The sequence below is a fragment of the Alternaria ethzedia genome (genome assembly GCF_023757985.1).
Source record: "Alternaria ethzedia strain BMP 0044 chromosome Unknown scaffold_20, whole genome shotgun sequence".
Taxonomy (NCBI): domain Eukaryota; kingdom Fungi; phylum Ascomycota; class Dothideomycetes; order Pleosporales; family Pleosporaceae; genus Alternaria; species Alternaria ethzedia.
Genome location: NW_026056213.1, coordinates 32,512 through 58,013, shown reverse-complemented (window position 1 = coordinate 58,013; position 25,502 = coordinate 32,512). Strand labels below are relative to the sequence as shown.

Genomic DNA, 25,502 nt, shown 5'->3' with positions numbered 1-25,502 from the left:
TCGTTCTCATAAAAGACTGGGTGCATAGTAATACCTCGTAATATGGGGGTGGCTTTGTGTTTGTCGGTGTACGTTGATGACTAGACCACCGTGTTGGTACGATTGATACTGATGAATGTTAAAGACACGTAACCTAATAGAGACATTGGACTTTTGCAACTGTATATTACAGTGCAAGGCTGGGCTAAGGTTGGCTAGTTATCGACACCAGATATGTGAACCTTTTAAGCCACATTCCCAACATAACAACACGACTGACATCAACTTGAAGCTTGAATTCGACAACAACTTGCAGCAAGCTGATTTTATAACACTACAACTAAGCCAACAGAAAGTTCAATGGTATCGTCACAAACAATAACACCCTAACGAAGTCATGCCCAACTCTTGACTACAAGCGGACATCTCCTAGCAAATTATTCCCGCGCACTCCGGCAACAGAAAATCCCTGGCTGCCGCTTCAGATCAGAGCTTTCGCTCGACAACGACGACGAAGACACTGACCAGGAAGACACCGACAGGCGTCCTGGTGCCGAATTGGGTTCAGGTCCCACACCTCCCTAAGGCGCAATTGTATACGCATTGCCATGTTCATTATCCCCACCTGCATTGGCATGGCCATTAGAAGCGAAGTTTGTATGTCCGTTGGAAAGTCCATTCGTGTGTCCGTTCGTCAGCCCCCCGTTCGCATGGCCATTGGTAAGATGGCCATTGAGACCCGTCGCAACAACAACATCCTCGCTATCGTAGTGCAGCCGTAGACTCGTGGGGATGGGACTCTCCTTCGAGCTCGAATCAAGATAATGTCGCATCGTTATGCCGGCGAGTTTGTGCTCCGTGACGGTAAAACGACCCTGTTTGCCCGGTGCGCGCCGCACGTTTGGTAGTTTGAAAACTTCGCGCAGCGTCGCGGCGAGAGACGGGCCTACGAGGCGGGCGCCGAAGCAGAAGTGCAGGCCATGGCCGAGCAGTGTGTACTCCTTGAATGGGCGATGCGGGTCTAGGATCTCAGGGTTGGGAAACGCAACGGGGTCCATGGCGGCTTTGGAAGTTGCAATGAGGATCGTGTGGCCCTTTTTGACGGAAACAGGGCCGCGGACGCCGTCGTTGACGGTAATGTCGCGCGTCGCAACGCGAGGTAGACCGGGAACAACACCAACGTGGCGCATGCCTTCGTAAACGAAGCCTTGGAGTTCGCGGTCCGAGGTCGTAGGGTCCATGTGCGATAGCTCGACGATCCTTGTCTTGTACTTTTCGTACCCAGGAGATAGAAACAAGTCGATCAGCAGACTGGCTTGCTGTGTCAGGTTTCCGGCGACGGGCGCTCCCATACCGATGCAGTCACCGACCATGTCTCCGATGGGCAGCTTGGTGTCCGCTAATGCATGGTAGATGCGGTCGGCGTGTGGGCCTACCTCGAAAGCGGAGCCCTTGGCCATCCAGTCGACGAAACCTTCTAGACGCCCAGTTTGCGTCTTAAGATGGGTTTCGAAGATGGAGCGGAGGGGGGCTGCGGCTTCCATAGCGCCTGCACGCAGCTTCCATTCGTTATGGGGCATTATGTTGAAGGACTGGTACATGACTGGGCGGAGGTTAGCACCTGCTGCAGGTTCAAGAGCGCTGGACTGGTTACTTACACAGTACGAGATAGGCTAGGAAAGCTTCGTGGACGGAGAGCAAGCCTCTAGGTTGCTCTTGTGTCTTCAGCGGGAGTGCAAAACGCTCAGCGAGCCAAAGGATTGGCGTAATGTTGGTAACATCACGGACAATGTCGATGCTCATCCTGCCCTTGGCGCCTTTGAGGGAGTTCTTCTTGATGAGATTGCGTACGTTGGTCGTGAAGAACTCGTTGATGTTCTTCTCGAAGCCCTCCTCAAAGAAGACCTTGTGCAGAATGTTGGAGCGTTCATCATGCTTCTTCTGCTCGTCCCAGCCGATCATGAAGTCATGTCCAGCAGTACAGTTGCGAATAGCTGCCTGGTACATGACAACGAAACTCTCACGATCCTCGAAGATTTTCTTGCAACCCTCCTGCGTTTGGACGCTGATGATGTCGTAATCGCTGGGAGGGCGTCTGAGGTCGTACTTTTCAAGCACACCATTTCCTTGAAGAATCTCCTTCGCTGCTTTGGGAGTATAGAAGGGCAGCAGCGCGTAGCTGGAAGTTCCCTTGAATCCACCCGGAAGACCCTGGAAGAGCAGCTTAGGAAACACACCACCGTATGCACCGGGTGTTGTCTCCGCCAGCAAAGCCGCTCCCCATTGCGTAAGGGTGTTACTGTTGAAGTCGTAGCTCAGGAAACGATCACCGCGAACCAATGCGACGGCGTCGTCCAGGATACCTCGACCAGTCGTTTGACCAGGGCAGACACCGCTTCCCGGCATGGCAGGTTTGGTGCACTCGGCCATCAATCCAGGGTAGAGTTCCATGTTCTCCATGTGGCCGTACAACAGCTCGGCTGCTCGTGCTGTCTCTTTATCGGAACACCAATCTTCAAACGTATCGTACGGCTTCAGATTAAGATACCGGCGGAACTCGTTGAGCGTGCAGACATTGAACATCTCACGGGCCTGCAATTGGCCCATGAGGTCAACGACCTTTAGACTGGCGGGGGTACCATGGGCACCAAAAGCATGGGCAGGCTCCTCGATGCAGTCTTTGATAAGCTCGGAAAGTTGGGCATCGTTGAACCTGCCGTCAGCGCCTCGCTCAAGGCCTCCAAAAGTCCACTCCCAGGGCTTCTTGCTCATCAAGTCATGACCATATACCTTCATGACTTGGTGGAACATCTCGATTGTCACATCGTCAATGTGGCGGATGTCAGGGAAGACGGAACGGATGATATCTTCCATCCATGTCTCATCCGCGGCACTGAGAGCAGCGTGCCAGTGGTAAAGAACAGCAAACTCCACGGATACATGGCTGCCGGTGCCGCGCTCGACACGTGTGCCGCCTTGCTTGATCTCTTTACCAAGATCAAGAGACCATTCCGAGTTGGCTCGTGGTGTGTTCAGGATGGCAGCGACATAGTCTTTCAGTACGACTGAGGCAAAGAAACCGACGTTAATGTTGCGCGTGATCTGGAATATGTCCTCGTCTTGCCTGAATTCGTGTTAGGCTCATATCGCGTACATGGACTGCAGCAAACTTACCATTTCCTGCCTGCCTCGTCCAGAGTATCCCAGGGCTTGTATTTGCCGTCCTCATTCACTGACAGCAGCGACTCCGCGACGTGGTTGTGGTTTCTCGAGAACATCAACAGTACTGCGACTACACCAGGGGGCATCATCATGATGCGCTCCGAGGCGATTGAGTCTGGGTAGATCAGGCCATCTTTGTAAGTTCGCACGCGATGTTGCTCCTTCTCTGTATTGCCGTACAGGGTGCTGAGGTCAACATAGCTCGAAGTCTCATTGATCCAAGGATCTGTCCTAGAGGTTTGGAAACATTCGTGTATGACTATGGTTGCGAAGGAGAAGAAGAGGCGATTCAGACCAGACGGGTGCTCGCGGAAAGGACCACTGCGCTTGAGAAGCGCCTCGTATACGTCTTCAACGTCAGGTAAATTTGGCCCTTGAGAAGTTGTCAGTCCTGATTCGCATGGGATGATAGCAAGAGGGTACTTACCTTTCGGTTTGGTGGGAGGTACATTTCGCGCATATGGCGAACCTGCCTTGCCCATTTCAGGGTTGTGGGGATTGTTTCCTGAGCCGTCGTGCTTCCGGTATCGTGCCGATGGGCCGGCATGCGTAGGTGTTGGGTGTGGTAAATCATTCCAGAGCATGCTGATGAAACCATCCGACACCTTTGCACTGAGACCGCTGTTCAGAGGAAGACCCTGTAGCATCTGAACTCCCTTCTCGAGAAGAAGTTCTTTGTCGTCCAGAGGCTCACCGGATGCGAGTGTCGTAATGGCATCGAGGGCAAACTTGGCATCCTTAACACCGAGACCTCTAATGTCGCTGACGATGCCAGTCTTCTGGTGGTTCTTCATGCCACTCGATGCTTCCGCTGTTCGGCCATCGCTGGCTTGCGTCGGCTTCCTCCTGATCTTTCCGATCAATGTTTGTATCTGGCTAGGCATGATGAATAAGTGTGTGTATGACCATGTGGAAAAGATGGGAACGGGGAGAATATGAATCCCAGGGCCGGACGGAGTTCACAAAGTAAGTTCAACGTAGCTTGCTGTTGATCTGGGAGGCGCAATGCTCCCCACGCAGGAGCTTGGCCATGGCAAGCAGCAGCGAGCCAGTTGCGTGGCGACGATCGCTAGCAGCTACGGTGTGTTGATCAGCATATGCACTCGGCGAACAGTGTCCTGCGGCTTCCTCAAGGGCGGACGAACCCATGCCTGCATCGGGATGATGTGAGTAGCGTCCGGATCTTGATATCGTCAGACCTCTGATGGCTACAAATGTCCGACTGCTCATTGGTCGTGACTTCCTTTGTGGAGGGTAGTGCCAGACGGATTCTGCGCTACCTTCGCTAAGAACTGACAGAGGGGTATCGAGCACTGCATGACAAGTCCAAGGAATGATCTGTGAGCGGTCCTCAAGACCCACAGCGTAGTAGCACCATTGGCTCCATGAGGAAACGACTAACTAGACCCACCTGTGACGATCCATGGATGGCCTTTGCGACACTGCGAAAAGTCCAAAAGCAACGTGTAGCCAGGAGGTGGGTACGCCTGCCACGTTTCAGGCTTCAGCGCTTTTGGTTGCCTGGGAGTCGTTGTGGTCTCACTTCGGCTGTCTCCCTATGGGAACGTGTCGAAGATGTCGCAACCCTGGCGGTCGATAACATGATAGACAGGAACGGCGACCTGAACTCGCGACCATTCCAAACAGAGACGTGGACAAAAGCCATAGACGAACTATCAAGCGATCGGCATCCCGATTCAGCTTTTTTCGGCTGAGTAGTGGAAGGAGACTCTAGCGCTTGCGGCACCGGAATTGACCGACCTTACTTCCCGACGAATGGTCGCGCAGTCATGTGCTAGCAAGTGGACAGACGAGAGTGAGTTTCAGCTGATGTGGTGGCGGTCAACAACAGGAGTGCCAGCTTGCAAATCTCCGAGTAGGGTGCGGTATCAGGCAGGCACTAGCGACGGCGGTCAGTGGTCTACGGCCTGTCCCGAAGCCGTAAGGTTTACTGTCCGGTTCATCCAAGACGCCGGCGGTGGTTGTGGTGACTGGGAGGTGCGATCGATAGTCGAGAGGACGGCAATCGAGACGGCTGGTGCACGGGCCGCCTCCCCACAAATGATCGCTGGAAGGGTAGCGTCAACCATCGACGCGACGTGCTTTTCCTGCTCACATGTCGGCGAGCAGACCTACACCAACCTCTCCTCTCTGATCGGCACGTTCTTGTTGAATGCACTGCTTCCGAGTCCAATTGGATTAGACACCACTGCGATCACGAGGAACGCGCTCAGCATTAGCTCTCGGAGCTTGCCTGCCTGGACTGCGTAGCATCGCGTCTATCGGTTACCACCATATTGCCAGCCGGGATAGTGGCGAAACGGTGGCATTGGCTTACTTGCAGTCGAGGGCCACATGCGTTTCTTTTCTGCAATCAATTGCAGCACGACACGGGACAGGATGCGGTGTATCTGTCGTGCCTTCTGCCAGGCAACGCTCAGATGCTTGACAGGCTGCCGCATCATTGATGTAGCAACTCAAGGTGGGGGCGTCGTATAGCGCACGGTAGTCAGTTTATCTCAGCTTTCAAAGGTCAATAGTCGCTGTAGGGCGAGCGGCACTTCAGAACGATCAGCGGCTGCTATTAGCGGCGGGACTACTCCCAGCCCACCACCTGCGACATCGACGCGTCGATAGGCGAGCTTTGTTACAAGCCGCATTAGCAATGGCGATCAGTATCTTAATGTGGCTTGATACGCTCGGAAGCTTTGGAGACAGACCAGACGGGGAGCACGCGTCAGTTGTGTTAGGCTTTTGTAGCCGATCCCCGCGTTGATAGAGATTACTTGGCTACTTGACACTTCGCGACTGCTTCATTCTGACGACCAAGCTGGCTTCCTATCAAGGTGCTCTTCCTCGTCAAGCCCCACGTCTCAACATGGCGCGCAAGAACTCAGAGCAGTCACGTCTACCGAGCGTTTCGCCTCAGGTATCCGCACAACCACCTAACAACAACCCTATGGATTACGGAGCCGTGTCACGACGTCCGAACCATGTGACCAAGAAGTTTGTCCTGTGCTTCGATGGTACAGGCAACAAATTCTCAGGCACAGACTCCGACAGCAACATCCTCAAAATCTATCGCATGCTCGATCGCAATGGGGATGATCAGTTCCATTACTACCAGCCCGGAATCGGTACATATGTTACGAAAGCCAATGGATCCATGACCCGAACAGGTCGATGGGAAAAGTTCCAGTCATGGTACGCGAAGGCAAAAGATAGCGCAATAGGTACGTTCGGCGCGGCTCGTTGTGATGCATGGGATCTGATCTGGTGTAGGAACTTCATTCGATCAGCATGTCATGGCGGGATACAAGGTAAGCCATCCCAGGAGGTAGCTCTATCCTCAGCTTAGTGGCTAGAGGACGGAACCCGGTCGCAGCTGGCTGACATGGACTGGACAGTTCCTAATGCGATACTATACACCTGGCGATGATATCTTCTTCTTCGGCTTCTCGCGTGGTGCATATACCGCTCGCTTCCTCGCAGAGATGCTTGATCACGTTGGTCTCCTCTCTGTAAGCAACTGCCCAATGTTTGTCAGGCGATTTCTAATTGTCGACAGGCTGGAAACGAAGAGATGTGTCAATTCGCATGGAAGTGAGTATAGCATGTAGCATGCATGAACTCTACACTAACGCAATCTCAGAACATTCCAGAAATGGCAATGTAGATTACCGGACGAAAAAGGCGGCAAAGATCGCAAGCCAGGCGAGAAATCTGAGAAGCTAAAGCTTCTGGAATTCATGTGCGCGTTTCGCGAGACGTTCAGCCGCCCCGTCAAACCCATTCGGTTTCTGGGCCTCTTCGATACAGTCAATTCCGTGCCTGCTTTCGAGAACGCCTGGATGCAACGTAGCAGATTCCCCTACACCGCAAGAAGCAGCGCCCACGTAATACGACACGCAGTATCCATCGATGAACGACGCGCAAAGTTCAGACAAGATCTCATCTCTCAAGAGAAGCCCGACCGGTCAATGTTGTACAAGCATCGCCACAGACACCGGCAGCACATGAAGGATCTGATCCATGGTGATCATGAAGACCATGACCTAGACGAGAAAGACCACGACGAACAGCAGAGTAGAGGTCGGCGAGATACATTAGCACCACCACCTGAGCGTTACAGAGACCCACATGAGACTTCAGGCGTACGCAGCCGTAGCGCGGACTGCTCCCAGCTTGATGGCGTTCACGGCTCTGCTACTCCTTCGATGCGATCCTATGACGCTGCGGGAACTTTTAACTCTCAAGACGAAGATGGCGAGCAGGATATTCAGGAAGTCTGGTTTCCTGGATGCCATGCAGTAAGTGTGCTCGTCACGGAGGTTCAATTTCAATACTAACGTCGTGTAGGACATCGGAGGAGGCTGGCCTCTTGGTGATGACGACGCAGCACTGAGCCACGTAGCCCTGGTGTGGATGGTGCGCGAAGCTCAAAAAGCTGGGCTCGACTTTGACGAAGACAAGCTCGCAGCTCTGAGTTGCTGCCACGAGGAGCCCACAACCAACGTGTCGCGAGCGCAGAACAACATCCCGATGATTGCAATCGATCCTGCGTCGCCCTCACCCGTCATCGCCAATTCGGGCGCGCAATCCGTCGACACAGCTGGCTACACTGACGACGACAACATCCTTTCGCACCATCGCGAACACCCTAACACGCATTTCCACAAACATTTCCACAGCGCTGCGACCAAAGGCCGTATCCACGACGTCCTGCAATTCAACAATGGTGCCAATCGCATGGGCGTCGTTTCGTGGAACATAATGGAGTACCTGCCTTTCCGACGCATGGACTTACAGGAGGATGGGACATGGAAAGCGATCCGATGGCCTTTGCCCAAGGGTGAGACGCGCGACATACCCGCGAATGCCGTCATCCACAGCAGCGTGATTAAGCGTATGCGCGCGGATCCAACCTACCGACCAGGCAATCTGATTGTAGGTGGCGGTGGAAGAGGTGTCAGGCACGCTCCCAAGGACATGGGTATGGGTCAATGGGTCGTTGCGTGCGATGAGGGCCATCATGTAGGCGAGTGCTTCATGCGCAGAAGCCCACCTGAGAGAACAAAGACGGAGGAAATGGAGCAGCCAGCGTGCGTGGGTGGCATGCAAGTAAGTATCACCGATCCGACTACTCGAACTGAGAATTAACGAATCAAAGGGAAACTACTTCGCTGGCCGCAAGAGGTCGACTGCTCTGTAGACCAAGACACTCGTCCTGTGCGCCGCTTCTACCTAGATGTCTTTCAAGCATTGTTTCTATTTTACTCCACTTTTGATACGGCCGTCTTGAAATCCATGTCTCCTGCACAAAATGACGAAGTGACATGTGTTCGTGTCATTGTTGTCACAATATTGGAAGCCTGTGGTTTGACCTCGATATATGCAAATCGCTACTTGTTCCGCCTGTGTCGAGTTCACACCTCTTCCAGCATCATTCCCATTCATGCAGATGCTCAAGCCTTCTGGGCGTCGTGACCCCAGTTTTTCAAGCTCTTGTAGCTCTTGCTATCCGTGTCCTTCTTCGCCTTGTCCTCTTGCGCAAGATGCCTCTTGCAGTATGCTACCACCTTGCGCATGTGGTCAATGTCTTCTTGTTCATACTTATCCGCGTCCTTCTGCGGATTATTCTGCAGTATAGCAACGATTTTACGACCCGAATCGTGGCCGACTGTCTCGCCGGAGCCGTTGTCTTTGGACCTGTAGGCGTCTTAGAGGGCATGCATGTCATAAGATTCGCAACGTCAGCACTGCATTCGTTGCAGGCAGAGCTTACCAGCCGGCTCCAGCGGATTCATCGCTGCCAAGCCAGTCTTGTAGTTCGTCTGCCGACATGTTGACCAGCTCGTTGAACTCCCTTGCGATGCCGTAAGCACTTTGCTTGCGTTGACGTTCATGGGCCACTTACTCAATCACGGTTTCGTTGTCTTTGACCATTTTGTGATCTACTTGTGAGTCCGGAGGTTGTCTATAGGAAATTTGAGTTTGGTGTACTCCGCAATGTCTTCCCGAGTGTTCTTGTTAGGGGTTCTGGGTTGATGCAGCATTCTCAGTTGGCTCCTGAGTATCGCGACATGATGACATCACCATCGCGTTCCAACGGTGCCTAGAAGGACCAAGGAACGCCGCACGTGACTTGGCAGACCGCGTTGAAGGGCATTGTCTTTGTTCACTCAGACATCGATACATCGAAAGATGCGGGAATGACGACGTTTCAGATCGTACCTGGCATCGGCGCGTTGCCGGCGCAGTGTCTCTTCCCTTCTGCGGTGACAGGATTACTATGTACATCCCACCGGATGCGCTAAACCGCACAGAGCAAGAAGCCGTGAGAGTCAGTTGTCGTGTAAATTACCTAGACACAAGTCATGTTGTAGGGAGAGTTGCGCAAGAAGGTTGCTGTTGTTGGTGCTTGTGTTGTTCCTTCTCCAGCTTTCGTCCCCAGTGCTTACTACTGAGGAGAAGTTTTCTCCAGTCTCCGCAACCTCCACACCCCTTCTTCTCCCCAACACGCAGGCTGCCCCTCAAAGCCTTCACACCCACTCCACGACGTGGGAACTGCCGAGATTACGGCCTCACTTTCTCGTCCGATGCGGGTCGGACATGCCAAGGTAATGGAAGGTTCTTAGTGTCTTCCTTGAGCCTCATGTGGGCCGCTCTCGCACCAATCCGTCGCCGCAACCTGGCTTACGTTGCATCCAAACTGGGTCCCTCGCTTTACTTGACCGGAGAGAGACTGCAAGCGATCGGAGATTGCAGTCCAAAACAAGCACAGCGACAAAGCTTGTGCCGGTTCGCGCGGCAATTGTTCAAAGAGTCGGAGGGATGGTCGGAGCCCAGGTGTTGAGGCTGCACAGGCCCGGATGGGGTCGTACGCATCTCCATCATCCCCACTGCCGAGAGCGTCTGTCGCATCTTGAAGTGAAGTATCTTCACCGACATGGCCCCGGCCGAAGAATACGCGTCGTCGAGTCGATATCCACAAGTCACGCGACCGTCACCAAGTTTCTGGCGCCCGGCTGTGCGGCACAACGGTCCCTGGAGCGCGTCGCTGAGTGCTTTGCGTTTGAATGCGGGGTGCGCATCAGAGGCGTTCACTTTGCACGTTAGGGATCTAGCAGGACGCCTTGTACAACGCCTACCGTCAGATGAGCATGTGAGAGCACGATCCGATCCATGTGTGCTCGAGGCCGTCTATCTCTTGGTGGGCTTCCCGGAACGTCGGGCGGATTTGGCTTGGCTATCGAATCGCGACCTGCTTCCCCACATACACGCCCCTTGTCCCCCAGCGGCTGCGTCGCATTGACAAGCCCACTACTGCAGTTTCAGACCCCCGGATCACTTTTGTTTGGCTGTGGAGGAGGTGAAGCCAAGCTGGTAAGGCCGCTCGCGCGCAATTTCGCGTGACGGCGTGGCGCGTATGACGTAGGAGCCCCGGAGTCGAACGCTCGGCGCGATGCTGGGCATTACCGCATTACGGGACACGGGACTGGAATTGGCATCGATACTTAAGATTCGTCGTGTGCCGAACAAGTAAATCCATCTTGTCTCGCACATCGGTCTTGTCGTGATCGAATCGTTACTACAACCATGGGTCTGGGCAAAGTGTACGTTTGACGCCGTTCGACTATGCATGAATGCTATATTGACTCTGAATAGTTCTGTCCGCGTTCGCGGTGCCGAGTGCGGTATCGAAGCCATCATTCTTGGTGTCATCACATCGATAGGTGGTTTCCTCTTCGGTTACGACACGGTATGCATCTGCCAATCTCTGCCTGTGAATGCGTGTGGCTCACGTAATGCAGGGTCAAATCAGTGGAATCCTCATCTTCAAGGACTTCATCCAGCGTTTTGGACAGGACCAGGGCAATGGCGAGAAAGCATTCGATCCCACGATTTCGTCCCTGCTTGTATCCCTCATGTCCATTGGTACTCTCATCGGCGCGCTCGCTGGTGCTTACACTGCCGACTGGTTTGGTCGTCGCCGCAATCTCTCCATCGGTGTGCTCATATTCGTCATTGGCAACATCATCCAGGTCACAGCGATGAACACCTGGGTCCACATGACTATTGGTCGTATCGTTGCTGGTCTCGGTGTCGGTATTCTCTCTATTGGTGTACCGATGTACCAGTCCGAGGTCTGCCCACGAGAGATTCGTGGTGCCGTAGTCGCATCTTACCAGCTTATGATCACTGTTGGCATCCTGAGTAGGTCTGGCCCAGATGTGTGCTTACAAAGTACTTACTATATGCAGTTTCCAACATTATCAACTTTGGTGTCCGTGACAATCCGGGCCAAGACAGCGATGCCGCCTGGAGAATCGTCATTGGCCTCGGAATCGGCTTCTCGCTCCCTCTTGGCTTCGGTGTACTCTTCACGCCAGAATCGCCCAGATGGTTGGCCGGTAAAGGCCGTTGGGAAGAAGCGCGCATGTCAATGGCTCGTCTCCGAGGCTTGGCACACGACCCCAACCACGAGTTGGTCAACTCGGACTTCAAGGAGATGGAGGATTCCATCAACGAGCAAAAGAGCGCCGGGCAAGGTACTTGGGTGGAATGCTTCACTGGCCAGCCATCCGGTATCCCGCGTCTTGCATACCGTACCCTCGTCGGATGTGCTATCCAATTCTTCCAGCAGTGGACTGGTGTCAACTACTTCTTCTACGTAAGTTCCCTCGAATAACGACCTCACATGCACGCCGCTAATCGTCACAGTATGGCGCGACTATCTTCCAATCCGCAGGCATTGATGATCCTCTCCAAGTTCAACTTATTCTTGGTGCTGTCAACGTGGCCATGACGATCCCCGGGTTGTACCTCATTGAGCGAGTCGGTCGCCGTGTGCCGCTCGTCATTGGCGGTCTCTGGCAAGCTACTTGGCTGCTCATCTTTGCCATCATCGGTGTTGCGCTCCCACCGCAAGACAACCCCACTGCCGGTATCGTCATGATCGTCGCTGCTTGCATGTTCATTGCAAGCTTCGCCGCCACCTGGGGTCCTTTCATTTGGGTAATCATTGGCGAAACTTTCCCGCTCAGAACTCGCGCGAAGCAAGCCTCTTTGGCTACAGCGTTCAACTGGCTCGGTAAGCAACATGCTTTCTTATGCCGACTTCGCTTACTAAAGACCATTCTTAGGCAACTTCCTGATCGGTTTCCTCACACCTTACGCTGACGACGGCATCGGATACGCCTTCGGTTTCGTTTTCTTCGCCTGCAACTTCGTCGCCGCCGGTGTCGTTTACTTCTTCGTCTTCGAGACCAAATCGTTGTCTCTTGAGAACGTCGATATCATGTACTCAGACCCGAGCCTATCTGCCAGGACCAGTAAGAAGTGGGTCCCGGCTGGATACATCAGCCGTAACGAACGCGACGACTCATATTGGGAGCGACGACACAGCGCTGTTGGCGCTACTGGTGCTGTTGGATCTGAGAAGTATGGCGACAAAGATGTCGATACTTCGCCCGAAAGGGGCATGTCAGTGCATCAGGAACACATTGACGAGGAGCGCCGAGGTTAGGGTTTCTCTCGATGCATACTCAGTTCATATCCTGGTATTTGGGACGAAGATGCATTCGCACAGCTCAGTGAACCGCTTCCTTTCAGCATGACGCCGCACTCTACCAAGCGGTATACATAATACACAGACTATCCCATTCAATACAATATCATCTACTGTTTCCAGTGTCCAAGTCTGCTTTGTCTCCTGTTCCGTGTACCTGATGACAAAATGCCGACACAGCCACATCCCTGCTAAATTTAGCGTGCTGCGTGGCGCATTCCACAAACAACGCGTCAGCTCCACGTCTTCTCCCCAGCCACTCTCCGCTTTCACTCACCAGAACAACAAGAACAGCATCTTCATTCCTCTGTACTTTGGCTACTCAGTACCCAGGCTTCCGCTCTGCCCACGCTCAAACACTTCATACCACAGAGACGTACAACTACACCGCCATGCCGCCAGCAGCGTCGCCTCGCAACACCAGCACGCTCGCCAAATTAGCGCGCCGGACCCTGGTCACAGCGGGGCCGGCTGTCGCCTCGCAGGCTTCGCATCACTTTGAGCGCCGCGGGTTGAGTGTAAATCACACCCAAGGGGTTACGCTGGGTGTTATTGCTGCGTATGTTGTCGTTATTGCGTTGTTGTGGAACTTGCCGTATGTACGGTGGGTGTTGTGGCCGTTCAAGGTATGTAGGTAGCGTGGGGCAATGGGAGATGTTGATAGCTGACGAAACCCACAGATGCTCGTCATAGCCTTTCATGAATTCTCTCATGCAATAACATCCTGCTGTACCGGCGGGCGAGTGGAGTCCATCTCCCTTGATCCCCATGAAGGCGGTGTAACGCATATGCGCGGCGGCAAGCAATTCATAACTCTGCCTGCTGGCTACTTGGGCTCCTCATTGATAGGTGCTCTGCTGACCTTCTGTGGCTTCAACATCGTGGCATCCAAAGTAGCGAGTATAGTGCTAGGCGTTTGCTTCTTGCTGACACTATGGTGGGCGAGAAAAGACTGGTTGACTATCGTCACAATTCTTCTCAGCGTAGGGCTACTGATAGCCTTCTGGTTCATCGAACATGGCGAGGCGTTGAGGTTCATGGTCGTAGGTGTCTTTCCCTGTCCCCTCGAAATGTCCTTACTAACACCGCTCCAGCTTTTCATCGGCGTCATGTCTTCTCTCTACAGCGTCTGGGATATCTGTGACGACCTCATTCTCCGTAAGGTCAACTCGTCTGATGCCAGCGTCTTCGCTAAGCGGTATGGCGGTTCGTCGCAATGCTGGGGTGTCATTTGGTCGCTTGTGTCGTTGGTGTTTATGGTATGCGGGATCCTTGCGGGGTTGGCAGCCTTTAAACAGAGCTTCGAACAGCAAGAGAAGGATAGTCAAGACTTTATTCCTACGGTACGGATGATGATGAGGGTGTGATCTGTCGTCCAATAAAAGGCCTTTTCTGGATTGGCGTCTGTAGATTCGGCATGTGTAGTTGGTGACGCTTGATATATCCGTATAGCATTGAGCCTCGCAAAACTCAGATCATTTATCACAGGGGAGTGACATTGACACTCGTAGTTCAAGGGTAACGAGAGTATTTTGCGGCAGTAATGGTTAGCCGAAAAAGTACCTTGGAGCGAATGGAGTTGGCGGATACGTATCCTCATTGACCCGGAAGAAGAAAGTTAAAGGTACAAGTTCCCGGTCATGCCCTGCATGTAGCTCACGACCACCCGTCATGGTAAAAGTAAGGAAGTCGTTACCATCGGAAAGAAAAGGGGTCTCACACTTTTGGTCCGCGGCGTCACCAAATCCAATCTCCAACGTGCTCATTCCTACATGCGTCTCTACCACCATCTCACTCGCCTCCAAAGAATCCACCAAACTGCAGTTCCAGAGCCCGCTTCATCCGCTCAAGTACAACCCTGTTTGCAAGATGAAGAGGAGATTGTGTTGGTGATTTGCAGGAGATGGACAAAGTTAAGGTAACGTCGGGAAGTCTAGATACCCACGCAAGTCTTGATCGAAGTGAAGGTGAGAAGAGGGTAAGTTCAGAACGGTTACACTATTCTGATACCAAGATGTCGCCGAATGGAGCTGCTGCTTATAAGTGCTCGTACATCGAAGAATGTGTAGCGCTTACTGCGGTTGGTCACGGGAGGTGGCTGGTGAAAGGGAAGAGTGAGGCTAAAAAGAGTGTCGACACGTTTACATGTGATTAGATGAAGATCCATATAGATTGCAATATCTCCCCTAACGCAATCCCACCCCCTTCACACTTTCGAAAAGCGCCTCCTCTCTAACGAGCACGGCGCGATTCAAATCCTTCTTTTGCACGCTCGGGATGCCGCTCAAATGCAATGTCAACTCGAGCTCACCCACCAGACTCTTGAGCACATGCTCCACGCCTTTCTCTCCTCCAAGCGCCAGACCATACACATACGGCCTACCAATCAGCACGCAGTCGGCTCCTAGCGCCATGGCCTTGGCAATGTCAGCACCCGATTGTATCCCGCTGTCGAAGAAAATGGTCAACCTATCCCCAACAGCATCAACAATATGTGGCAGCACGCCCAACGACGAATTCCCTCCATCGAGCTGCCTGCCCCCATGGTTACTCACAACGACGCCCTGCACGCCAATTTCCACCGCCTTCCTCGCATCAGCCAAGCTCTGAATGCCCTTGAGCACAATCGGCCCATGCCAGTGTTTCTGGAGAAACTCGACATCCTCCCAACTATGGCTCTCGCCCGGGAAAATCGTCCTCATCCATTCTGGCGCCGCAGCCTCCATCTTTCGTTCTACATCCACGCCATGTCTCGCTTTGAACTGTTTCCGGAACACAGGATCCGTCATGCCAAGTTCTACGCCTGTGCGGTCGGCGCGCATGAAGGGGTTGTATCCGTTGTCCATGTCTTCGGGTCTCCATCCGAGGATGTACGTATCTAGAGTTACAAACAGAGCTGTAAAGCCGGCGTTCTTTGCGCGTTCAAGTAGCGAAATGGTGATGTCGTCGTGTTCGCGTGACGGCCAGTAGAGTTGGTACCAGCGTTGACTGTTGGGGCCGTTGGCTGCGGCAGTATCTTCTATACTCGTACTACTTGCCGTACTTAGGATGTACGGGATGGCTTCTTTGGCTGCTGCTTTTGCAGCCGCGACCTCGCCTTCTGGGTTGAAGATTTTGAGTACACCGACGGGCGCCATGGCGATGGGTGCTACCATCTTCTCCCCAAAGATCTCGGATGTCAGGTCAGGGAAGCCGTCGTACCTGACTAGGCGGTTGGGTACAATCGACCATCTTCTAAAGGCACTGCGGTTCTTGTCTGTGGTCTCCCGTACGCCGGCGGATCCGTATACGTAGCCTTTTGAGTCGGCTGACATGCGACTGCAGGCCAGCTCTTCCCATTTGTCAGCCTGGAAGGTGAGCGGTGGGCGTTCAAAGTCCAGTCCGCGCGTATATGTCTGCATTTCGTAGTCGACGGCATCTTGCTCTGGCTTGCGAGTTTGGAACTTGGGATGGTGTTGGGTCGCTGTAGGTTCGGACATGGTGGCTTTGGGTCTCTAACGGGTTGAAGTGAGGATTGAAGTTGAAAGTCGCGAAGAAACCTTCCGAGGGATGGCGTATGGCTAATGCACGTCACACCATGGCAGCTTCGCGGATACTTTCGGAAACGACGCAGTGACGTCACGCGCTGTCATGGCAAAGCACCTAGGTATGCCTAAGCATGCTGACAGATGGAGTACTTGCGGACACAGGTCCGTGTGGTGATGCATTTCTACCCGTCTAATAAAGTGCCTCTATGTGTCGGCTCCGTGATGGCAGCCTGCGCAAAACATGCAGCCTCGGCCTGTGAAGAAAGGCGGGCATCCCAAACTCCATCCATGCAAATGACGACCATGGCAGTACAACAAGCAAGGCTACGTGGGACGTCTAGACAGCGACACAGCCGCCGTCAATCTTCAGGTGGCCGCCGGTCATGAACTTGCTGTCTTCGCTGACGAGGAAAGCGACGACGCTGGCCACGTCGTCGGGGCTGCTGAAGCGGTCGAGGGCAGTCTCCTCCTTGAGCTCGGCCAGCTTCTCCTTGCTCCAGCCGTCCTTGTAGCCGGGGGTCTGGATGATGCTGGTGTGGATGGTGTTGACGCGGATGTTGAGGGGGCCGAGCTCCTCGGCAGCGGTGAGGGCAATGCCGCGCAGGGCGAACTTGCTGGCGCTGTACGAGATGAGGTTGGGGAAGCCGCGCAGGCCGGCGATGGAGGAGCGGATGATGATGGAGCCGCCGGCGGCCGTCGTCTGCATGGCGGTGGCGGCGTACTTGACGCCGAGGAAAGCTGGCAGTGGTCAGCGGGTCACGTGGTGGGGTCACGTGGGGTCACGTGGGCGTACCGGACTTGGCGTTGATGGTCATGATGCGGTCAAAGTCGTCCTCGGTCACGTCGAAGATGCTCTTGGACTCGCCGCGGTGGCAGCAGTTGAGCAGGGCGGCGTCGAGCCTCTCGAAGCGCTGGACGACCTTCTTGGCGCAGGCCTCGACGTCGGGCTCCTTGGTGGCGTCGGCGACGATGGTCAGCAGGCGCGACTCGATGGGGATGCCCGTGGGGATGGCGGCCTTGAGCACGGGCACGGCGACCTCGAGGGCCGTCTGGTCGATGTCGATGAGGGCGACGTTGCAGCCCTCGATGAGCAGGCGGCCGGCCGACTCGACGCCCACCTTGCCGCCGCCGCCCGTGATCATGACGACCTTGCCCTCGAGGCGCTGGATGGGCAGCGGGCGCGTCAGGTTGGTCGACGTGGGCGCGCGCTCCATGCCCGGCCGCGGGGGCTTGTTGAGGTTGAGCGTCGAGATGGCGGCGCCGGGCGTGCGCAGGCTCTCGGTCGTGTTGGCGCGCTGCATCGTGTGTGTCGGCGTCGTCGGCGTCGTCGTCGTCGGCGTGCTGGGAGCGTCGGCGATGCTATTTCTACGTGCGGTGCTCCCTCTCACCGGACCCGTCGTCTCCCTCAAGATGACGTAGCGCCGGGGTTCCCTAGGCGAAATCTTTTCTGCAGCCCGCGCTGATCAAACCCGTCCGTTGAGCCTCCTGCTGGCGGCCGGACCCACCGCCCCGCCCTGGCAGCCAATGCCGCCCGCCGCCGCCATCACTTATCGCACCCCATGCGCACCGCGGTGGGTGCGGTGGGCAAGACACCTGTCGCGCAATCTGCGCCGTTCCACCACTCAGTGACGCCCGCCGCCGCCTCCCCCAGGTGTTCGAACAAGGCGGTCAAGCACTGCGCTATACTGCCAAAGCGGCAGGTAGTCCGGGTCCATTCGTCAAGCTACTGCCCCGTTGCGCCCGGCTAACGCGGAACTTAGGTACATGGACACGTTGACATCCCCTTGCTCTCCCACAACCTCGCACTCACTCACCAGTCCAGGAAGTAGTCGATGCCGTCCGCCAGAGCTGCCGCGCCTACTGCCGCGTGGTCACTGAACGGGTACTCGTGGATGCTGACATCCCTCAACGCCGGGCTGCCCTCCAGCCTGCTGTACAGCTTCTGGCTCAGATCCGTCATGCGCTGCGGCACGAGGATGCTCTGCCTGAACGCAAACTCCGCGTCCATCTCCGTCCGTCGCTTCACCAGCTTCTGTTCGAGCGCGCCGTAGCTTATCTGGAAAGCAGGCTTGGTCGCGTTGGCCGTGTCGCTGGCCGAAGGCGACACCAGCGGTGCAAGGAAGTCCGTGTTGTTGAAGACGTAGTCGTCGTTGAAGAAGAGGGCCGGAGAAGCGCTGAGGAACGTATCGAAGAGATCAGGCCGTACCGTGAGCGCATACAGGACGAAGAGGCCGCCAAAGGAGTGGCCGTAGAGTGCGTCGCGGTCAAACTCAGCTTTCGGGAAAGCCGTCTCCTGAACCCATGGCCGGAGAGCGTTGTCGATGAACTCGATGAACTCATCCGCATTGGACTGCACGCCAGGCACCGCAGGTAAGGGGCAGCCATCGCAGACTGGAGGCTGGAAGTCGTAGCTCCGCTGCGTGCTGTAGGGTGAATCTTCGATGGTCTCCGGGTAGCCTATGCTGACGACAATGCAGTCGGGCATGTTGAACTCGACGGGACGGCGGCGGCGGAAGGCTTCTGTGGCAGTCATACCCAGAGCATTGCCGTCCAGGACATACCTAGTAGCCGTGTCAGTCCGAAACCCCGTGGTGCCGCTGCCGCTGCCTGTGTCCTTACATTGTCTCCACAGTCGACGTCTCCTCCTGTGAGGTCCAGTTCAGCGGCCATGCCAGCTGAATCTGGTATTCCCAAGATCCGTTCTTCGCACTCCAGAACCCTAGGTTGGGCAACACATTGGTAGGAAACTCGGTCATGAGTGGCGTGAACTGCCAGGCACCCAGTGAACTCATCCTCGCGGTTGTAACGACGGTCCGTTTCGCGTACTGTTAAATTCAGGGCAGACTACCTTCCAGCCGGAAAATCGTGGTTTTAGTACCTGACAACTACCAGAGTAGTCGTCCTAGAAGTATAGACCCAAGGCGCGGGGTGCCAGCCCGTGTTCTATGCACACATCACGCCGCAATCGCAAGGGTCCCGCACTAACTTTGCTGTGGTGGGTTAGCATGGACGCGGCATGGCATTCTAGTCTCGGTACCTGTACTCTGACATCCCAGCGCCTTATTGGGACATGTATATATTGCCAAGACGGGGGATCATCCTTGTTGTCTCCCGTCTCTGCAGTCTGTTCGCCTTTCATGATGATATCAACGCGACTGGACATCTTGTGACACGGGTCGTCGTATAGGATCTAGGCGTCCGCTGCTACAGTCTCAAATTAGTGCGATGGAATTGCGAGTCAAGCAGCTATCCAAGTGGAGGAGGCGGGTCAGAAGAGTTCGTCTGCGTTCTGGCTCTTGAAGAACGGCGGTTGCATGCGCGCAGCCGACGAGCCTCAATCCTACTCGACGGAACTATCGAACGGTAAACCTGGCTACATCGCGTCCATGCAGAAGTCGTGATCAAGTCGCGATACGCGATGAATTCATTCGGGGGGATGTCTCCGGTGCAGCTAGGTGCGCTACATCCACGTGCTCCTACCATCGCAGATGCAGCCGCTGTCACAATCACCCCGGCAGTCCAATCGAATGACCGGGATATCGATCTGATATAACCGTTGCGGTGGGTTGTCCTTCGTCGGCGTTCTTACAAACAGTCGGTTGGCGCAGTCCTGGCTCACGACAAAATTCGTTGGTTGGCGTCAGCGCATCGGGCCGTAACCATAAACGTTAACGCCATCCGAACGAGGCAGGTCCTGGGGACCCAAGTGCCGGGAACACAACCTCTTCTGACACAGACTCAACGCCGGGTTCAACGGCGAGTCATCCAAGATTTGGATTTGTGATCTTATGCGACCAATTACGAGAGGATGCAGCGATGCGAATCGCATGAACGCAGACGACGATAGTTAGAACAAAGCGATGACAAACGTCACAAAGGTGTTGCTGAATAACATGCTAGAAGGGTGTCTACTTGATACAAATGTAACCATCTTTCTTTAAAAAGCACCTCGTCCAGGCAGCGGATCGTTTTTCGCGGGGCAAGATGCGTCATAGATTGTCGGATTGACAAACTTGGGCATAGGGTCGTTGTTATAAGCCAGCTCGACGAGTGTAGCATTGCCTTTGCACGTGTTAGCGTAGAAACAGGCGTTCGGGTGTTCCCAGTGCTTACCCGAGTTGTACATCGGCCATCCGTACTTGGTCAACCCCTCCTGCGAATCACGGGCAAACGCAGCCCAGGCGCCCTGGACATGCTTCATATACTGGTTCTCAGCAGGAGAATTGGGCAGGCCAGAGATGTCTTGAGCGGTACCGAAGACCAGGCCTAGGTCAGAGCCGTGGTAGGCCGCGCTTCCTCGAGGCCCGAGGCCTGCGCTGCCGTTGTAGAGGCGGAGGTTGTCCCAATCTCCGTGGTATCTGTATCGCCAGGTCGGGACGTCGTACTGCGCCCTGTATGCAGCGGACAAGGAGGATGGACATGTGAAGCCACGCTGGGTGAACAGATCCCATTGCGCGTTGGTAAAGTTCAGCTTGGCCGCCCACCCTGAAATGCGATACCAGCCGTCTTCGTGGTCCGCATTGCCGACCAAAAGCGGAATCTTGGCGAAGGAACCGTCCGCTGAGAGTTGCTGATAATCCGCAAAAACCGTCATGTTGTCGACGGTCGGATGGAAGGTCGCTTGAGTCAGACCGACGCTGGGAAGACCAGGAACCTTTGCCGAGGCAGCCAGAAGAGCAGACATGTTTGCAGAACGTACGCAAGATACGACATCGGCAGAGTCATTGGCAGCACCCCCACAACCGATGGTCTGGGACACATTGTACCAGATAGACTGCGAGTACTCGACTGTGTTGGGAACGAAGCTCAGTGAGGTTCCAGACATGGGGATGAGACCCGAGACAATTGGGTCGTTTTTCCAGGCGTATGCCCAGTAGTCGACAGCGGCGCCACCTGCACTTTGTCCAAAGACGACGATGCGCGAAGGGTCGCCTCCAAAGCCAGCGATATTATCGCGCACCCATTCGACAGCGCTACGGTGGTCGCGCAGGGCCGCGTTCTTCTCAACACCAGGAGCACCAGCGAAGCCGAAGATGCCCAATCGGTAACTGACCCAGTCAGTAGGTGTAGGGTCGACCACAGCGGGTGTCTTACTTGAATGTCACAACGACGACATCCTCAGCGTCGGCCAGATACTGCCCGTTGTAGAAGGGAGAGTGAGGGCCGGGGATCTGGAAACCTAGCGTGGCTGTTAGAAGTCATCCATGACAGCCGAAGGGACCACGTACGTCCTCCGTGAAGAAACACCAGCACTGGTTTCTTTGCATCGGCATCACCAGCACTCGCCGTCCAGACATTGAGCTTCAAGCAGTCCTCGGACACCGAATTGTTGTTCTGAGCTGCGAAGTTCTTCCACACACGCAAGCCGGATGGCTGTGTGAAGTTGGGGAAAGCTGATACTGGCGGCTTAACAGCAGGGCAGTCACTGTAAAGTCATTAGACGTATCCTACATGTTCGAACTCTCAACATACGGAGACTACAGTCTGTCAGTGATTGAGCACTACCCAGTGATGTCGTGATTACTGACCCACTCGGATGCCTCGAAAACGGTTCCTTTGGGCGCGTCGAACTTCTTCGGCGCAGCAAATCTCAGTTCGCCGACTGGCGCTTCTGCATATCGAATGCCCAAGAATTCAGTCACACGTGTCTTGTTAGACGATGGGTGACCGATCAAGGTACCGCTCGACGTCTCGATGTTGGAGCCATTCTTCGGCGCTGCGACGGCCGAACCGAATAGCGAAGCTACAGCTGCAGCGGTAAGGAGGAGGTGTTGCATAATTTCAATTCGAAACAGCAACTACCATGCGCTCGACGGAATAACTTCAAACAGCTGGAGGGCGGCCAGCTGACTTTATTGGAGCGAGATGTAAATCACGGCTCGGTGGCAAGCTGTTAGCTCCACGTTCCTGCGTGGCCAGCCGTCGACGATGGGACAACAGGGCTGCAACCAGACAAAGCTCCGACCAGGCAAAGTCCCGAGGCAGATGGCAGTGTTGCGAAAGACTCATGCCGAGTGCGCGCGGTCTTACGCCGGCGTCAAAAGCTTCGACGTTGTCAGACAGGACGGGTACGCACGAGGCTTCATCTCGGCTGCAGCCCTAGCAAGGACAACACTAGTCCCAATGCGCTACCCGTCTCCCAGTCGCCCGGAACCTTTCGATCTGGCGGACCTCTCCATCGTCGTGACATACGAACCCGAACACTTGGGACTTTGATGCTGTTCATTCCGCTCAAGCCTTTGCTTTTTCGATACAACTCAAGACCCAAACCTGACGGGCGTAGGCGATGAGTGCGATTTGCCTACATCCGGCACAATTCCGGGCACCGCTGATCGCCATCTGATGTCACCCACCCATACCTGTTCAGTACACTGCACCGAGCCGATTGGCAGTCAGCCCTGGCATTCACGGCAAACGCCTGGACCGTAGCAGGGAAAACCCTGAGCGCGCACGGCATTGTAGAGATCGACATGTGTGGTCCCCGAAGATTGGTACACCAGATCCAATCGCGTCGGATACGAATGCAGAGAAATTCGCCGTCAAAGCATTCCCGTGATGCCCCCACGGAAGGGTCATCAGCCGCTGCACACCCTATACCCTGCATCGCCGTATCTTCAGGGCCGGGTACCTGGAAAGTCCCATGCTGCACGAGGCCCATTAATGATTATACCGTAGGCTCCCGCTGTTCGTGGGTCATCCACAGGACTTGCTCTCCAAAACTTGAGTGTACCCTCATGCGACATGGCTCCCAACGTCGGCCTTGGAACTCAAGGCTCAGTTGAGCGTGGATGGGGCCTCTGGCTCACCAGCGTCTTAGCCGTCATTGTCGCGGGTCTCTTTGTCGCCGGACGCCTTGCACAGCGATTGACCAAGCGAAGTGGTCTGGGAATGGACGACTACATGATCGTCGCTGCCTTGATATCATCGGTCGTGCTCTCTGTAACAGAGTGTCAAGGTTAGTGGACTCGCATCACCTCGAGGGACACTCGTTAAATTCGAACAGCGGTAGTCTATGGCTACGGAAGACCATGGAAATCCTTACCCGCCGATTCCCGCATCATCGCTCGCCAATGGTTCTACGGAGCAAACAGTAAGTAGATTCTCAACGACCGTACAATCCTTCTGGACAGCATGGAGTGCTCCAGGAGCCCGGCCTGAATGGCTACAAAAGGTCATTTAGTGAAGATGGTGCAGAGTGTCACTACGAAGCTTACTGACCGTTGCAGTCGTCTACAAAGTCGTTCTGATGTTCAACAAGATCTCTGTAGTTTGTCTTTACTACCGAATCTTCGCCATAACCACCAAGTCGTTCCGTATTGCTTGTCACATCATGAGTAAGTGCTCTGACATGACACCAGTTCATCGACTGACTTTGGTGTAGACGCTTGGATCATCATCACCGGCTTCGCATTCACTATCGCGACCGTGTTCCAATGCACACCAATCGCGGCCTTCTGGGACAGGACCATACCCGGTGCCCGGTGTTTTAAGAATGAACCCTGGTGGATCTCCTATGCGACGGTTCAAATTACGACCGACTTTATGCTGCTTGCGATGCCTTTTCGGCAGATCTTGAGTCTTTCTATGGGACGGGCTGAAAAGTTGGGCGTGGCGCTTGTGTTTGGCACTGGAGGCTTGTACGTGTCTGGGAGTTCCGTCAAAGGCCCATTGCTAACTTGCTAGTGTCACTTTCGCGTCTATATATCGTGCCACCACAATCGCACGATCCGCAAACAACCCCGATCCAACCTGGGGTCCCGTACCCGCGACAATATGGTCGGTGATAGAAGCAAATGCGGGTATCGTATGTGCTTGCCTTCCTATGCTGCGCGCTCCATTCGTTCGCTTTTTCGGGCCACTTTTCGGCTCGGGCATAGGCACCAAGAACACTACGAAGCGTCAATCGTATCCCATGGGCTGGAAGAGCAACCATGGGCCGGCTGGAACCGGCAACAAGAGCAACGTGTCTGGCAAAAGTGCCTCTGAGCGAGAAAGCGAAGACGATGCACTGCCAGCGAGTAGGCTGGGCGAGCTTGATCGCCGGGGCAGTGGTATATTTGTCACGAACGAGTTCAGTATTGAGCGCAACGAGCTACAAAAGCAAGAGACGGACACAAGGTCGTGCGACCAAGACGGCGATACGAATACGGCGGTGAGCGTCAATGAAGAGAAGCCGGGGGGGAAGAGCCCATTCTACCATGTTTGAGATGACCACGCTACTTGTTCGCGCCCAGCGCGGCTGTGTTAGAGCTGGCTCTTCATCAGATACTGCAAATGCCGTCAAACAGACAGGCTGAGCGTTTTCGCCGATGTGCGCAGCCTGATCGTCAGCTCTCCCAATGGAGACAACTTAGTGTGTGTGTGTTTTCGGTCCTATACTAGACGGCCGCTAGCGAAAGCGACGCGCGATTTTCAATGGCCAATTCAGCAACCGCTTGCCTACTGACAGCCGGTCTACTCACATGGCCTCTTGACGAAACATGGCGCGGATGCTGGTTTCCATGCGTCTTCCACGCACACGGTGGTGCAGATGGCTGCCGAGCGTCGCGATGATTTCCTACCGTCGGGGCGACAAAGGAGGATGAGGTCAGGTACGACTGGACAGCCCGCGCGGCCTTGGTAGTGTTACGACGTCTTCCTGGCCCTCCCAGAAACCTAGAGAGCTAGATAGCAGATGCAATGCAACGCACACTAGATCCCAGACACTTCGCGCGCCAGCAAGCAACAGTTTCCGCGTCGTGTTGCCGCAGAGAACCAGATAAGCACCCAAGATGGCTGCACGATCTAGATCGCGAGCCGCAGCAGAAGAGTGAAAATTTGGCAGCCGAATCTGCGGTCGCACGTTGACTCCCAACAAAGAGAGGCCGAGCAGTGCGGCATTTATCTAGCCCTGGCAACGTGTGGCGTCGAAGACACACGAGTGCAGCAGGCAAAGGCGTGGCATGGACTGTCGCAATGCTTGGTTGCGGACAGCGGGCGTGTTCGCGAATGAAGAGCGTGCAGCGAAAGCCAAGACAGGACAGAGGCTTGCCGATCGGTGCCCCGCTTCCTCTGCGCCACAGTTGGATGTTGGTCTCTCCCCCAGACGTCATGCGCACATGCAGTGAATATCGACTTGACCGCATCCGTGATGTATCCTGATTTTCCTCCAGCTGGCGCGCGCGCTTCTGTGCTCTGCCATCGACATCTCTCGAGCTGAAGCC

The 25,502-nt window shown here is 54.8% G+C and overlaps 9 protein-coding genes across 9 annotated transcripts; 3 read left to right on the top strand and 6 right to left on the bottom strand.

Annotated features, from left to right (window-relative positions):
* Positions 1 to 560: 560 nt before the first annotated feature.
* Positions 561 to 4,085, bottom strand: J4E87_007319 (uncharacterized protein; the record flags this gene model as incomplete). Its single annotated transcript, XM_049378915.1, has 4 exons — positions 561 to 1,582; positions 1,638 to 3,103; positions 3,154 to 3,574; positions 3,629 to 4,085. 4 exons carry the CDS (start codon positions 4,083 to 4,085, stop codon positions 561 to 563), a joined length of 3,366 nt encoding a protein of 1,121 aa, XP_049231185.1.
* A 1,994-nt stretch (positions 4,086 to 6,079) lies between these two features.
* Positions 6,080 to 8,413, top strand: J4E87_007318 (uncharacterized protein; the record flags this gene model as incomplete). Its single annotated transcript, XM_049378914.1, has 7 exons — positions 6,080 to 6,434; positions 6,484 to 6,521; positions 6,609 to 6,722; positions 6,770 to 6,804; positions 6,854 to 7,511; positions 7,561 to 8,322; positions 8,372 to 8,413. 7 exons carry the CDS (start codon positions 6,080 to 6,082, stop codon positions 8,411 to 8,413), a joined length of 2,004 nt encoding a protein of 667 aa, XP_049231184.1.
* Positions 8,414 to 8,666: 253 nt separating this feature from the next.
* Positions 8,667 to 9,147, bottom strand: J4E87_007317 (uncharacterized protein; the record flags this gene model as incomplete). The annotated part of the gene is made up of 3 exons (XM_049378913.1): positions 8,667 to 8,910; positions 8,987 to 9,067; positions 9,119 to 9,147. The coding sequence occupies 3 exons, from the start codon at positions 9,145 to 9,147 to the stop codon at positions 8,667 to 8,669; spliced, it is 354 nt and encodes a 117-aa protein (XP_049231183.1).
* Positions 9,148 to 10,800: 1,653 nt separating this feature from the next.
* On the top strand, positions 10,801 to 14,139 carry J4E87_007316 (uncharacterized protein; the record flags this gene model as incomplete). The annotated part of the gene is made up of 9 exons (XM_049378912.1): positions 10,801 to 10,817; positions 10,870 to 10,963; positions 11,016 to 11,418; positions 11,466 to 11,875; positions 11,926 to 12,295; positions 12,348 to 12,725; positions 13,106 to 13,398; positions 13,453 to 13,815; positions 13,867 to 14,139. 9 exons carry the CDS (start codon positions 10,801 to 10,803, stop codon positions 14,137 to 14,139), a joined length of 2,601 nt encoding a protein of 866 aa, XP_049231182.1.
* Positions 14,140 to 14,958: 819 nt separating this feature from the next.
* Positions 14,959 to 16,251, bottom strand: J4E87_007315 (uncharacterized protein; the record flags this gene model as incomplete). The annotated part of the gene is made up of 1 exon (XM_049378911.1): positions 14,959 to 16,251. One exon carries the CDS (start codon positions 16,249 to 16,251, stop codon positions 14,959 to 14,961), a length of 1,293 nt encoding a protein of 430 aa, XP_049231181.1.
* A 385-nt stretch (positions 16,252 to 16,636) lies between these two features.
* On the bottom strand, positions 16,637 to 17,600 carry J4E87_007314 (uncharacterized protein; the record flags this gene model as incomplete). The annotated part of the gene is made up of 2 exons (XM_049378910.1): positions 16,637 to 17,037; positions 17,093 to 17,600. 2 exons carry the CDS (start codon positions 17,598 to 17,600, stop codon positions 16,637 to 16,639), a joined length of 909 nt encoding a protein of 302 aa, XP_049231180.1.
* A 509-nt stretch (positions 17,601 to 18,109) lies between these two features.
* Positions 18,110 to 19,091, bottom strand: J4E87_007313 (uncharacterized protein; the record flags this gene model as incomplete). The annotated part of the gene is made up of 2 exons (XM_049378909.1): positions 18,110 to 18,860; positions 18,919 to 19,091. The coding sequence occupies 2 exons, from the start codon at positions 19,089 to 19,091 to the stop codon at positions 18,110 to 18,112; spliced, it is 924 nt and encodes a 307-aa protein (XP_049231179.1).
* A 1,145-nt stretch (positions 19,092 to 20,236) lies between these two features.
* On the bottom strand, positions 20,237 to 22,076 carry J4E87_007312 (uncharacterized protein; the record flags this gene model as incomplete). The annotated part of the gene is made up of 5 exons (XM_049378908.1): positions 20,237 to 20,361; positions 20,413 to 21,347; positions 21,394 to 21,478; positions 21,528 to 21,724; positions 21,832 to 22,076. The coding sequence occupies 5 exons, from the start codon at positions 22,074 to 22,076 to the stop codon at positions 20,237 to 20,239; spliced, it is 1,587 nt and encodes a 528-aa protein (XP_049231178.1).
* A 964-nt stretch (positions 22,077 to 23,040) lies between these two features.
* Positions 23,041 to 24,505, top strand: J4E87_007311 (uncharacterized protein; the record flags this gene model as incomplete). The annotated part of the gene is made up of 5 exons (XM_049378907.1): positions 23,041 to 23,254; positions 23,303 to 23,389; positions 23,526 to 23,633; positions 23,681 to 23,936; positions 23,983 to 24,505. 5 exons carry the CDS (start codon positions 23,041 to 23,043, stop codon positions 24,503 to 24,505), a joined length of 1,188 nt encoding a protein of 395 aa, XP_049231177.1.
* Positions 24,506 to 25,502: the final 997 nt, after the last annotated feature.